Genomic DNA, 16,090 nt, shown 5'->3' with positions numbered 1-16,090 from the left:
TTTGCATCATTTTACATTTCTTAATCTATACATTCCAGTTTTTCCTTCTTTATCTCCTCTTCTCATGGCTTGTAAAAGACCCATCCTGTATCCTTCACTCTCAATATGAGTTTTTTCCATCAGGGAAACTTTTCAGAGCAAGTCAAAATAAAACTAACCTTCCAGCTTTCATAGCACTGGTAAATAAGACACCAGTTTTGTTTAACAGGCCTTGTTCCCCATTTTTATGATGAGTTAAGTGGAACTCCACTGTTTGGAATAAAATATTTTTTTACCACTTCTCATGAAATGATTGTGGTTGTGAATGTGATTTATTGCTGATAGAAAAACTGTAACTGGGACTCAGTATGTAGTCATTGCGTCAGGTCAAAGGTGATTATTTGTATATAAATAGGAATAAACAGAGGAAATGTGTGTGAAAGCAAAATTATTTCCACTTTATGGGCAACAGTGTATTTAACTTTAAGTTTTACAAACTCATTTTTTAGGATTTTTTCAGGGATTGACTCTTTGCACATCTCATTTTAACACAACTTCTGTTCTTTTACTTGGCACTGTGACAATGGAATGTGTGGCTGAGGTTTTCAGTCCAACAGCCCAAAGGAGCTGATGGACGAATGGTATCAGTTATCCGTGCGTCCGTAAACAATTCTTCAAGAATCTTCTTCTCTGAAACCGTCTGTCAGAATGACTTGATATTTGTTGTGGAACATCTTTGGGTAAGGTCTACTGAGTTTGTTCAAAGAACTGGGAAATATGGATTTCTGAATTTTTTATGAATTTTTGAAATTGTTAAAATCCCCATTGGTTTATCATGGGACACATTTCAAAGTTCAATAATCTGAAAACAGTAGAAGATATTGATATAATTACTATTGGCAATATATAGGAAGTCACATATGGGCTTTCATTTAGTGCAGGGGCCTTTGACCTTGAATGACACTGAGAGGTCAAACGAATGCCAATTAATGTTTTTAAATATGCAGTTGGACTACAGGAGCCTTGGTACTATTTTTTGTTGTATTATTATTGCTGATTGTGACTGATCATGCTGTTCTATTCTATTCTATTCTATTCTAGTCTAGTCTAGTCTAGTCTAGTCTAGTCTATGTTTATTCTATTCTATTCTATTCTATTCTATTTTATTCTATTCTATTCTAGTCTAGTCTAGTCTAGTCTAGTCTATGTTTATTCTATTCTATTCTATTCTATTCTATTCTATTCTATTCTATTCTAGTCTATTCTAGTCTATTCTAGTCTAGTCTAGTCTATATTTATTCTATTCTATTCTATTCTATTCTATTCTATTCTATTCTATTCTATTCTATTCTATGTTTAGGACTTCAACAATCTATATGACACTACAATATGCAGGTTTGCCATTTACCGAAGTAGCAAAACAGTTCGTTCCTCATCAACAAATACTAATGTAAAGAACTAAGGATGGCTATTGTTTCGATTTTTTTGTTTGAATTGTAATTTGCAGATACATTTTTAGATTTTTTTTAACATCAGGTTTTTGTTCTGATTGTACACTAGCTGTTGGATGACAAGTGGCTCTTGTATTGTATTTTATTGTATTGGTGGTGAAGTGGAATCACACCAAGAAGGTTGTGGGTTCAATTCCAACACCAAGGCTGAATCCCAATTCACCCCTTGGCCCATCCCCTTACCCCTACCCCTCCGTTTTTGTGCGTACACATGAAGGGGTAGTGTTGTCCCGATTCTCAATTAGACGGAGGGGAAGGGCTAAGGGGGAGAGCTGTATAGCCCTTGAAACTGAGATTTTTCAAGACCACACTACAAAGGGAGGGGTAGGAGAAATTTCCCATAATTCTGTTTGAATCATTGGCAAGACGGAGGTAAACACAGCCAAAAAGTGCAGTAGTGTGATGAAAGAAACACACAAATGTACGTATTTTCTTCGTAAACAACTTAATCATTTGCTGTTTCAATGTGTTATAGATCACATTTCTGTGGTTTATAGTTGATGGCTGCAAAAAAAATGCCCAAAGCCCATGGAACAGAGACAGTTACAGCTGCTGATGGCATGCTGAATACTTTCAGAAACAAAGTTTTTGCATCTGTTTATAGCAGCATCGATGACTGCTGATGACGTGACAGGTCTTGAAGGGTTGTCCCATTTCATAGGGGAATGTTTCAACCCCTAACCCTTGCAGCTCCATTTCAAGGAGTAGTGTCAAGTGCAAGGGCCAAGGGGTAGGGGTAAGGGGGAGGGCCAAAGGGTGAATTGGGACTGGGCCCAAGAAAACTGTGTGGAGTTTGCATGTTCTCTCTTTGTTTGCATGGGTTCTCTCCAGGTATCCCACCATCCAAAGACATATACTAGTAAGTTGATTGATTAATCTAAAAATTGCCCATAGGTGTGAATGTGAGAGTGATTGGTTGAATGATCAGTGGATTGTTATATGTCGGCCCAGCAATGAACCGGCGACACATCCAGGGTAACCCATAGGTAGCTCTGGGATAGGCACCAGCATCCTCGCAACCCTCTCAAGGATAAAGCAGTTCAGAAGATGGATGGATGTATTGTATTGAATTGTATTTTAATCTATTCTATTCTATTCTATTCTATTCTATTCTATTCTATTCTATTCTATTCTATATTGGAAGAAGAAGTTTATCATAGTACCATCTTCAGAGGTTTATGGGTTAATGTGTTATCTGTCTTATTTTCCTCCAACCATAATCACATTTTTGTCTTCAGCGTTTGCCCTCATTTAACTGGACTCTGCTGAAAAAAAACCCAGTAGAAGTCACAAGACCCCTCTAATAAAAGACTCTAAATGAAAGACGCATCAGTTATATTTTTAACTTGAATCCGCAAAAGTTTTCTCAGACTTTATTTTCCCTCTATTAAAAGAATGTTTAATAGAGGTCAAGAACACCATAGGTCTGAGCCCACATTAATGCACAAACGGAAGCAGCACAAACTGAAAGATCTGAAACCAAAGTGGATTCAGTTACATAAAAAGTTTAGGGAGAATTAACGAGTTTGTAAGAATTGTGGCTGCAGGGTCAATATCTGAATATTAAGACAAGAAAGTGAGAAACAGATATGACCATCATTTCATGTGGGTCATTGAACCCTTTATAAATAATTATCATTAAAGTTTTATCCAGTTAATTCATCTGATTATCCACGAATACATCTAATGAACTTTTGGTCATTTTTTTTTTTTTTTCGTCATTACAATTCTCATAATAATACAACACAGTCTTTGGCAACAGTCCTATTAGAACAACCTATGCCAGCGAGTGCACACTATATCAATAAATATGTATAAATATTTAAATGCAAGCACCAGTTCGTTGCTATAGGCTCTAGTAGAAGTCATATTTGTTTTGTTTTTTCTGAACATCACTACACATATTGTTTTATTTCAGATCAGTGGATTGTTAAAGCATAAATATTGCATTAAATTGGATGATCATACATATAATATTTGTTTGTTTGTTTGTTTGTTTGTTTGTTTGTTTGTTTGTTTTTTGTGTGTGTCGATTTGTTTATGTTTTGCTTGACTGCTGTTGTTGTTCACTTTGTCTTATTGTTTACTTTATTGTGTATTCATTTTGTGTTGCCTTCAAGGATGTATGTATGTATGTATGTATGTACGTATGTATTTTTCACTTTTCTGGTATGTCAGTATAGGTGTGTATGTATGTGTATGTCAAGATGAAAAGTGAGGTTAACTGATTTTTCATATATCATGTTGATAGGAAGCTAAACGATAGACTGTTGTGTAGGGGTGCGTATTAGCAAGAATCTGGTGATACGATACGACTCACAATACTAGGACCACGATACGATATGTCACGATATTATCATGATATTGTTAAAAAGGCCATTTTTTTGTTCCTTTCTTTTTTTTAAATGATTATTTCCTTGAAGAATTGAATTACACCCGAAAAATGCACAAATACTAAACACATTTTTATTTGATCAGTACAGGATCTAATGCTATATCACAAAATTTTCCTGTGTTAAAACTTAAATTAGGTTTTTACAGACATTATTTAAGATCCTGCTCAAATGTTCATATTCTATTAGTTTATAACGAACATCATAACATTATTTTTGTACAATCCCAACAAATGAACTAACATTATTTAATAAGAGTGTTAAATAATAATAAATAAAATATAAACAAAAAAGAAAAACAAAAATGTACCTCCACAATATCTGCATTTGAATAAATACCTAAAAATATCGATACAGTACTTTTTAATACAGTATCATGAATGAAGTATTGTGATATATTGCAGAACCGATATTTTCTTACACCCCTACTGTTGTGTGGAGAAGGAGTGGGATTAAATAAATTATACTTCCTCCCACTCCTTTTCAAATATGCAAATGAAGTCATACTTTGTTTTCATGTATATGTTTTAGTTTTGGGTTTTTTGTTTGTTTGTTTTTTCTTTTCTTATAATCTGTTTCATTTATAAGGACTAAGTAGGATTATTTTGTTTTATTGCATATGTGAAATAAACTAAACTAAACTAAACTAAACTAAACTAAACTAAACTAAACTAAATGTCCTAAACTTTTGGTATGCTGTTAAGTCTCAGAGCTAATAGTTAATATATTGTATATTCCACATCAGAGTTGGTATTGTACAGAACATCTAATGAGTATTAATCAGGATGTAACCACACAGTCTAAACAGAAAGAGACAGAACAACCCATGGAAAGACAAAACAAAAGAACTTCATTGGTGGAAGTAGTTTTCATGGCAGTTTATTGAAAACTGTCAATAAATACCTTGCTCTGCTGTCACTTCTCCAGCCTCTCTTTTAATTTTCCTTCTAGTTTGCACTGTCGTGTAACATGTGCCTCATTTGCTCTGTTGTTTATATACATGTGCACATAATACTGTGTATGTAAATTTGCATACAGGGTGGGGAAGCAAAATTTACAATGAACATTCAGTTGTTTTTTCTCAGCAGGCACTACGTCAGTTGTTTTGAAACCAAACATATATTGATGTCATAATCATACCTAACACTATTATCCATACCTTTTCAGAAACTTTTGCCCATATGAGTAATCAGGAAAGCAAACGTCAAAGAGTGTGTGATTTGCTGAATGCACTCGTCACACCAAAGGAGATTTCAAAAATAGTTGGAGTGTCCATAAAGACTGTTTATAATGGAAAGAAGAGAATGACTATGAGCAAAACTATTACAAGAAAGTTTGGAAGATACTATTAAAGAAGAATGGGAGAAGTTGTCATCCGAATATTTGAGGAACACTTGTGCAAGTTTCAGGAAGCGTGTGAAGGCAGTTATTGAGAAAGAAGGAGGACACATAGAATAAAAACATTTTCTATTATGTAAATTTTCTTGTGGCAAATAAATTCTCATGACTTTCAATAAACTAATTGGTCATACACTGTCTTTCAATCCCTGCCTCAAAATATTGTAAATTTTGCTTCCCCACCCTGTATACATATTATAACTTTATTTTTACCCTACTGCCTTTATTGAGACAGTTAAACAGCATTTCATTGTTCTTTTACACTTGTCTTTTTTAACAATAATAATAAATTTAATTTGATTTGGTGGTTGTGTGTCTTTCTGTGGCTACTTAGTCAATGGGACGATGTAACTAAATACTTTTATCCAAGTAATTATTCTGTATATCCCATAAAGACCCAAACATCCACCATCTACCAAAATCATCTACTGATATAAACTGTTTAATCCCAGATGATCAACTAATACATGTCAATAACTGGTGTAAAATACAGTTATTCATCTTTTCGTGGTCATCAGATATGACCTATTTGGACGTTCAGTTCAGCTCTGTAATTACCGTGGAAACACTGTCATCTTCTACAACATTGATTTGCTAGTAAAACCCATGGAGTTGGATCAATGACAGTGGATGGACACACTGGGTTTATGTTCAGTTAATGATAGATTTGGCTGAAAAAGTTACTTTTTCTTCAGTTTTCTCTATTCTTTATTTATATTGATATAATAATCCTCAACTTTACTCTGAGCTGAAAAAATACACAAAATACAGAGGATAATATTACAATAAATGGTGATAAGCCACTTAAGGATGGTTAAATATAGAGAAAAATTAATTTGGAAACTGACACAAATGTCACTCTGGGTCCTTATGGGATATATTCAACCATCCTGTGCAATACATTCTTCCATTTTTTATATTCTCAGTTCTATTCTTTTATCTTCATATTGTATATAAACTAACTGCACTGCCTTGTAGGACTTTATCTGTACATATTTTACACCTTATATTTCATATACAATCACCTGTTTGCACTGAAAAAGGAGAAGCTCTCCAGTCTCATTGTACATTCTGTATAACGACAATAAAGGGCATTCTATTGTATTATACGTACAGTACTTTGGTACAAATTTGAGGTCACTGATGTGTACTTTACTTAAGTGTTTCTGTTTTATGCAACTTTTTACTTCAACTATACATTTCAGAAGCATATTTGTGCACTTGAACAGAAACCCTTTAATAAAATATCGTCTTGAAATAGCTGCAAAGTGCGTTACCGTGTCTCTGAACTTATGCAAAGTTGACTTTTTTTATAGTCACATGGTTTACACAGGATGGCAATGCAACAAACATGATCAGAGAATATACTGCATCGCTGAAGATTAAGCTACCAACACAATGTAAAGTACATTCAGTATTTAACAACACTTTTAATAGTAACAACAACCCAAAAACTTTGTATCATAGCAAAACACTTACATGTTGCATGTCATAGTTTTCATACAGGCTACATTTGTGGATAATACTGTGCTCACCTACAGTATAATTCTAATCTACTTCAGTAAAGTTTTTAATGCATAACTCTAATTTGTAATGTAGTAGGATCATAGTATTATAAAATAATGACAGTACTTCTACTAAAGATAAGGGACTGAATACTGCTTCCACCATGCATTTAGCTGCGAGGACTATGTAGGTAACTTTATCCTGTATTAAAACAGCTGTCGTTTTAGTCAAGTTTGTAGCCCATTGAAATGAAATATTCTCTTCCTCTAGTGAACAGACACAGGTGGCAGCAGGAGCTCATTAAGTTAGCATGAACATGCTAAGCCTACCTCAACACAATAGGCTATATTAATACTTCATTTAAAGTTTTTTTTTCTTTTGTTTTTTTTTTTTAATATGCAGGATGAAACTGACTTCAATATGGATTTAATGGTTAGTTTCAAGAGTATAGCAGGTAAGTTAAACTTTATCAAAAACAATGACTGGAAGGATCTATGGCTGGCTAATTAGCTTAGCCCTGTCGCTAACAGACATAGAGTCACAGAACTGTTTTTAACCCATAAAGACCCAAACATCCGCTGTCGACCAAAAGCATCTACTGATCTAAACTGCTGATCCATTAATCCTCATAATACATGTAAATAAACGGTGTAAAATATGGTTTGTCATCTTTTCATGGTCATCAGATATGACCCATTGGACAAAATCTTATATAATAAAAAGTTTTTTTTTTTTTTTTCTTTTTTTTTTATTGTATTTCTGAGATAAACAATGAAAATAAATAAAAAATTGATAAAAAAAAAAAAAAAAAAAGAAAAAGATATGACCCATTTGGACATTCAGAGGCTCAACTTGAAAACACCGTCATCTTCTACAACATTGATTCAACAGTAAAACCCATGGAGTTGAATCAATGACAGTGGATGGACACACTGGGTTTATGTTCAGTTAATGATATATTTTACTGAAAAAGTCACTATTTCTTCTTTTTTTTCCTATTTTGATACAATAACCTTTGGACATACTGTGAGGTTTTATGAACATCTACATGATTAGTCAATTAAACATAGGAAAATAGATTATTTCTACTGGGGAATAAAATGCTAAATTCAGTGGATAACATTATAATAAATGGTGATAAATCACTTAGGAAAGGTTAAATAGGGAGAACAATTCATTTGGTAACTGCCACAGAAGTCGCACTGGGTCCTTATGAGTTAATGGGTCACCAACTGTAAAATACTTTGCAATATGTATGATACATGAAGTACATTTCTGCATTAATATATTATAAATGTTGACCTATGGGAAATACAGAGGAGAGGTAACGGATGTAACAAGTTGAACAAGTCTAATGCTCAGTTCACACCTTGTTTTCTTTCTTCAAATTAGAGATTTGTTCACATGATAATGCAAAATCCACTAAAGTGGTATGTTAAGTAAATGTATAAGTCATAAACCTCAGTTACTGTAAGTGTTGGTTCAGGTTGTTGAATTACTATTTACATGATGTAGATTTGTACTCAAACTAGTGCAGGTCATAAGTGATTCTTACACCTGGATTTGATTTTACAGGTGCAGGTTCTTCACATAAAGCAATAATAGACATGCACAAAATGGAATGTGACATGAGTGTTTTAAAACTCTCTTCTTTTGTTTTTAAAAATCTCAGTTTTTACCACCTAAAACACTGTTTACATGTGGACAAGAGGCCCAAACATCAATGACGATATCTGTTTTTGCTAAATATCTGCATTAGTGAGGACAGGGTATAAAATTACATAAAGGATGCAACAAGACATAAAAGACAAAATAAGAGAAAAGCAATGTAAAAGTATGCAAAGGATGCCATAAAATGAAAATAATGTATAAGATGTAATGAGATACATTAAGGACATTTTCAGACACATTGTTTTGCTGGTGGAAGACTCAGTAAAATTGCCATCATTACAGCAAATCAAGATGCATTTTTGTAAATTCGGGTCCTGAGGAGACATTAAACAGTTTTTTGGGGGGGGGATTTTGAGCTGAAAAAGTTTTGGAACCATCATTTAACCATATAATCCATCCATCTTCCTCAACGACTTAGTCCTCGTGAGGGTGGCGGGGCTTTACCATATGATGGTGGGTAAAATGGAACCATACACTGGAGTTCCACATGACACAGAGATGACACTAACATGTTTTTCAACTGAACATAGATAAGTGTGAAACAGAGGAGAGGGCCAGTCCAGGTATCAAAGTGTTATTATAGTGAATGTTAATATGCAACAGTTGTCCCTAAGGGTCTATTATGAGACTATAGTATGAAAGAAAACAAACTGAATACAGCCAGACATGTGGAAAAAGTAAGATATTTGATAAGTGGTTAAGCCTCTTTTTTATTTATCAATTTATTTATTAATGACTTATTTTTTTCCTTTATGTTAAGATATACATTCTACTTTGTACTGGACTTTTTTTTTTTTTTTAATACTATTTTATAAGTATTTATTGGCCACCTTTTTGCTTTAAATTTGTGGATACTGATAGAATTTGAGAATTTCCTGTTGGGATGAATAAAGTATCTAATCTAATCTTATTATTTTATGTTCTTTATACAACATCTTATTCATTGTATGTCTGGTTCTCTGTAAAAAAAAAAAAAAAGCTTTACTTTTACATTTATTTTCCTAATATTTTAGTTCAGGTTTGTCAGGCTGTATGTCAGAGTTTCTCAAACTGTGGGGTGGGCCCCTCAGGGGAGGCGTGTAGACTTTCCAGGGGGGGCATGGAATCACTCCTGGGTGTTTTTTTTCCTTCAGGTTAGCACATGTAGCAGGTAGAACTAATGTTTTAGCGTTGGAGCACCCTGGGCTCATTTTAGGGATGCACGACAAACAAATCTACTGCCATGGTGATCTGTCGCTAGACTAGACAAAGAGTTTAGGTTTGGACAATGGACAAGGATTTTACTGAAATGTTTCTGTTTTTGCATAGTTTACAGTTTGCACTTTAATGATCTGGGATGTGCAGTGTAAATGGACTCATTGCAGCCACTGATATTGTTAAAATCTTTGTTACCAAAATTAGTTTGTTGCTCTAAAAAAAGTTACTTTATTGTCATAGTTGTAAGATAATTGTGCATTTCCTGTTTTTATTTGGAAATATATAGCCTCAGGGAACAGTCTGGTTGAGTTTATTTGTATTATTCAAGCAAAAATCTAAGTTATTTTTAATTTGCACAACAAATTATTCAAGGAAAAGCAAAAAGTATTTTTACGATATTGATGTTTCTTTCAATAAAAGTTGTAATTGCACCACTGTTGCAATGTTGTTGGGGTTGAGGGGGGCCTGGAGATTTTTCGTCCTCCAAAGGGGGGTCTGAGAGAAAAAGACTGAGAACCACTGCTGTATGTTAAGATATACATTCTAAGAATTTTCACTTTTACTGTGTTTTATTAGTAGTTATTGCATGCCTTATTGTCTTAAATTTATGGATACTGATGGAATTTGTGAATTTCCTTTTGGGATGAACAAAGTATCTAATGTAATGTAATGTAATCTAATTATTTTATGTTGTTTATTAAACACTTTATTCATTGTATGTCTGGTTCTCTGCAAAAAAATGTTTACTTTTATGTTCATTTCCCTAATATTTTAGTCCAGGTTTGTCAAGCTGTATGTTAAGACAGACATTCTAAGAAATACCCCCCCACACTTTTGTTTCTCACTTTTACTGTGTTTTATTAGTAGTTATTGCATACCTTATTGTCTTAAATTTATGGATACTGATGGAATTTGTGAATTTCCTTTTGGGATGAACAAAGTATCTGGAGGATTCTGTTGGGTTTCTGTAAATCGGCTTAGAGTCTGGTTTTGACCAACTCTATATATAAAGTGTCATGAGATAACTTTTTTGTTGTGATCTGGCGCTATATAAATAAAATTTGATTGACTGAGTGATTTAATTGGTTTTCCCCTGTAAGTCGCTTTGGAAAAAAGTGTCTGCAAAAAAAAAAAAAGAATCTAATGTAATGTAATCTAATTATTTTATGTTCTTTGTAAAACACTTTATTCGTTGTATGTCTGGTTCTCTGTACAGAAGTTTTACTTTTACTTCTGTTTTCCTATTATTTGAGTCTAGGTTTGTCAGGTTTTTTGCGTTTTAAGTTATTGCGTGCCTTATTGTCTTAGGTTTATGGATACTGATGGAATTTATGAATTTCCTGTTGAGATGAACAAAGTATCTAATGTAATGTAATGTAATCTAATTATTTTATGATTGTATCTAATGTAATGTAATGTAATCTAATCATTTTATGTTCGTTGTAAAACACTTTATTCGTTGTATGTCTGGTTCTCTGTACAGAAGTTTTACTTTTACTTCTGTTTTCCTATTATTTGAGTCTAGGTTTGTCAGGTTTATTGCGTTTGAAGTTATTGCATGCCTTATTGTCTTAGTTTTATCCATACTGATGGAATTTGTGAGTTTCCTGTTGAGATGAACAAAGTATCTAATGTAATGTCATGTAATCTAATTATTTTATGTTCTTTGTAAAACACTTTATTCATTGTATGTCTGGTTTCTCTGTAAAGAAGTTTTACTTTTACTTCTGTTTTCCTATTATTTGAGTCCAGGTTTGTCAGGTTTATTGCGTTTGAAGTTATTGCATGCCTTATTGTCTTAGGTTTATGGATACTGATGGAATTTATGAATTTCCTGTTGGGATGAATCCAGTCTAATGTAATATAACCTAATCTAATCTCTAATAATTATTTTAATGTCCTTTTTCCATCACCGTAGTCACTTCTCTTTGCTTTACCTCTTATAGTTCCTGATGTTTCAGCCTAACTGTCAGCTCTCTTAGTTTGAATCTGAATCTTTATTTGTTTCTTGTGTAAAAACACTTCGGGAATATTGAAGTATTTCTGATACACACAGCAGATGAGGGTCTTGATCAAAGCATGGTGAAATCTGATAAAGTGTGTGTCAGGAGACTGTCACCAGCGTTCATTCCATCAATAACAACTCCAGCCCACGTGTTTCCGCACTACAGCCGGTCAGCTGATCGCCACGGCACGCGGAAACTGTAAAGTCAACTGCAAAGCGCCAGAAGATCTGAACAAGTAGCTGGGATTTATGTACACATCTGACACATTTTAATGTCTATAGAGTGAGCAAGACTTTGGATTTGGACTCCAGCTGCTTTTCAAAGAACAGACTGAAGGGTTATTTATAAGAAAAACTTATGGCAAACCAGTCGTTGGTCGCATTAAACGGGACTCAAGTAAGTTTAAAGAAGTGTCTTTCGGTTTGGTTTGTCCAAGTCCGCGCATTTACGCATTATTTTCACCGATAAGTCTTTTAAAAGTGTTGTCAAAGTACTTGCACAGTGTGTTTATTTTCCAGTCAGTCATGTGACAAACCGTAGAAAACGTAAACAAACCTGACGTTCAGTTTTGTAGTTCTTCCTTCAACTTCCTTCAAGATCCAGCTGAGTTTATTGGTTATTTATCTGATCAGGATGTTGGATTGAGTTGAAGAAATAATGAGATCCTTTACTTAAATAAATAAATAAATAAATAAATATTTGTAGCTTAGAGGAAGAATATGTATGGAAGAAGAAGTTCTGCATTCAAAGTAGAAATATGTATTAACCCATAAAGACCCAGTGCTACTTTTGTGTAGCAAATGCTTTTTTCTCTCTATTTGACCTTTCTTAAGTGATTTATCACCAATTATTATACTCTGTTTTTTGACTTTTAACTGTACATCAGGTATTTTCCTATATTTAATTTTACTGTGCATGTAGATGTTCATTAAAACTCAGATTAAAGTTGAGGGTTACATAACAAAACCAGAGAAAACTGAGGAAAAAGTGACCTTTTCAGCAAAGATATTAACCCATAAAGACCCAGTGCTACTTCTGTGTCAGTTCCCAAGTAATTTTTTTTCCCTATATCGTCGGCTTCTTGATAAAACCTGCTAAGTGACATTTTTGGTTGGGAATAAAAACCTGCTATCTCCCCTATTATAGCTTCAAATTTCAGTCTCCTGTGAAAGTTGTTTACATTCCATCATAAGTACCAACATTAAAGGAACAGATATTTTTTTGTCATATTTCACAGTTTCCTGTTATATAAACAGTATTTTGTTTCTCCTGTAAAATTTGCCAAAAGTCACATAGCAGGTTTTATCAGGAAGCCGACGATATATAACCTTTTTAAAGTGATTTATCACTATTTGTTATAATATTATCCTCCTTATTTTGTGTGTGTGTTTTTTTTGTGTAAATCAAGTATGTTCTTATATTAATTCACTAATGTAGATTTTCATAAAAGCTCAGCCTCAGATTAAAGTTGAGGGTTATTATATTAGAAACAGAAAAAATTGAGGAAAGTGAGTTTTTCAGCAAAATCTATCATTAGCTGAACATAAACCAAGTGTGTCTATCCACTGTCATTGCTGATCCAACTCCATGAGTTTTACAGGCGAATCAATGTTGTAGAAGATGACAGTGTGTCCTCGTTCACTATGGAGCCTCTGAACGTCCAAATGGATCATATCTGGTGACCATGAAAAGATGACAAACTGTATTTTACATCAGTTCTTTACATGTATTGATTGGATTAGTGGATCAACAGGTATTGAGCAGTTTAGATCAGTAGATGCTTATCGGTCACCGGTGGCTGTTTGGGTCTTTATGGGTTAAATAAATAAATAAAATATTAGTAGTTTAGAAGAAGAAGATGTATGGCAGAAAAAGTTCTGCATTCAAAATAGAAGTATGTATTAGTGGGGAAAACAAGGACTTAAAAATAAAAGTAGTCACTGTGCAGTAAAATGGTCTATGTCGGTGTTATGTTAATGTTGCATTTTACTGGTGCAGTTATTTAAGGTTGATCTAATCTAAAGTACTTGTTATACTGTTGAGTAGTTTTAATGTACAGGAATGCATCATATCCCAGTAGATCATCATATGTTTGTGACAACACTGAACACTCTCTAAAGGTGTTTCATTCGACCTGTGTTTTGACAGCATTAAAAGAATGCGTTTCTTGCAAATCTAAGAGGGATTTAAAAAATGTATTTAGCACAAGAAGGAGGAAACATTTTTCAGATCACTCAAAAACTCAAAATGATCATATTTAGAAGTCTGCTGTTTTCACTGGATGGGAAATTGTTGAAAAATTGTGATTTGAGAAGTAATTAGAACTGTCATACGAATGGAACACATCACACCTGCAGTTTGTAGGACTTTTTGAAGTATTATCATGTTTAAAATGTTAATATCAGTCCCTGTTAATTATCACAATAAATATCAAATCAACATTGACTTATTTTTCTGATCTGAACATGACAAATACGTCAGAAATAAAGATGTAGAACATTACAATGAACCAAGGACATGTTCTGGTATCCTATCCGTTTTGCCCACTTTGGATTTATTTTAAGAATATGTGTGTCTGGCTCTGTAAAATGCATAATTATGTATAGAAAATCATTTTGGACCATGTTCAGTGATGCATGACTCAGTTGCTGAAGCAAAACAGTAATATCAAGCATCTCCAAAATGGATCCCTTTTAGCCTGATAATGTCTGTAATACTAAGAATGGAACTCTTTTGTATTAATAATGCCATGATTTACTCAAGTGGAAAGGAGTTCCATTAAAGCAACAAGTACTTATGATCATAATAACAACAAACATTTGTAAATCAGACATGTTTAGGTGATCATTTGGGATGTTCCATTTACTTCTGCATGTAATGTATAATTTTTAAACCTTAGTTTGCCTTCAAACTGAACATCTTGCCCTCCTCATAGATTCTAAAGCTTGATATATTTAATGTATAAATATAGTGTTTAATATATTTTAAGCAATGGAATCTACAATGTGGGCAAGATTTTAAATGTCAAACCTAATAATTTTCTAACATGATATTCAAATGAGTTCTGGTCAAAGGTCATGTTTGGTCATTATATGGAGCTGGATACATATTAAAGACACTATTGAAGTGCTATATGCATGAATGATACAGGAGTGGATAAAACTGCATAAGAGGTTTGATGTGATTTTTAGGAAATATTGCTGGTGCAAGGTGATGTCAAATGGGGGTGAGTTCAGCTGGAGGTTTAGATAGTTGTAGTATATCAATATGGCAGCATAAGATGGATCCTTCTTGGAACAAAAAAAATCAGCTATTTCTTAATAAGTCTATGAAAGTGGGCCAGGTAGGTACAGAAAAGAGACAAACCCTTACAATGATAAAAGAAAGAGTAAAAACAAACTCAAGTGTTGTGTATGTGTATATAACAGTGTAAACAAAATTAACCATAAAGATGAAACGAACTTTTATTGAAATATTAACACACAATAATAGTATGTAATGAAATTTGTCATTATTGTTTTGTAGCACAGTCTCTGAGTTTATGAAACAAATGAATCTCATGTGTCACAATATTTTGGTATGTACAGTGTACAATATTGTTTTTATGTCTGTGTATAGCCCTTTGGCCAACTGTGTTGTTTTTGAAGTGCTTTATAAATAAAGTTGAGTTGCAGTGGAGGGAAAATATAAAGCTGCATAAAATGGATTTAAGTCAAGTGCATCAAGTTTGTATTCATACTGGAGTAAATAAATTTAGCTATGCTCCACAACTTCTGGAAAGCATCTACGGCAGAAAACAGATCTGTTATATTCATGTCCAGTTAGCTGCCATTGATGTATCACCAGGTCTAATTTACAAATGTGAGCAAGTACAGTCGTGGAAAAAATTATTAGACCATCAAAAGTCATCAAAAACAATGGTTATGTAATCAAGTACTAACGTCTGTGTATATCATGTGACTAAAACAGATAGAAAAGAAAACATGGAATGCCTAAAAGCACTGTTTTTTGTCAGTACAATGCCATAGTTACTGATGTTAGAATTGAAGTGATTTTGGTTATTATCAAGAAAACATGAAAAATGGCTAGATATCAGCTCTAAAATTAAACTCTTATGAGCTATATTTGTTGTTATCGTTATATTTGTCCAAACAAATGTACCTTTAGTTGTACCAGGCATTGAAATGAACAAGAAATTGAAGAAAACAAGGGTGGTCTAATAATTTTTCCACAACTGTATATTATATATTTGCCCTTGGAGGTGGACGTGGTATTATAATGTTGCCTGTCTTCTCACAGTTGTGTGTGTTTTTATCCTCAAAGATTTCCTTCATCGGACATGACTGTAAGGAACTTCCAGACTTCCTTGGAGAAACATATGGGCATTTTGCAAGAAGACTGGATCTGAGCTTCAATCAGCTCAGGTAAG

The 16,090-nt window shown here is 33.4% G+C and overlaps 1 protein-coding gene across 1 annotated transcript in view; it reads left to right on the top strand.

Moving 5' to 3' along the window:
• Positions 1-11,856: 11,856 nt before the first annotated feature.
• lrmda (leucine rich melanocyte differentiation associated) overlaps positions 11,857-16,090 on the top strand; it is a 263,399-nt gene continuing 259,165 nt past the window's right edge. The window contains exons 1-2 of the mRNA XM_030156833.1: positions 11,857-12,057; positions 15,985-16,085. Coding sequence (XP_030012693.1) covers positions 12,019-12,057; positions 15,985-16,085 — 140 coding nt within the window. The 5' untranslated portion in view covers positions 11,857-12,018. The remainder of the gene's footprint in view (positions 12,058-15,984; positions 16,086-16,090) is intronic.

The sequence above is a fragment of the Sphaeramia orbicularis genome, chromosome 15, assembly GCF_902148855.1.
Source record: "Sphaeramia orbicularis chromosome 15, fSphaOr1.1, whole genome shotgun sequence".
NCBI lineage: Eukaryota > Metazoa > Chordata > Actinopteri > Kurtiformes > Apogonidae > Sphaeramia > Sphaeramia orbicularis.
Note: the sequence above shows the minus strand (reverse complement) of the source record. Positions and strands in the feature narration are given on the sequence as shown.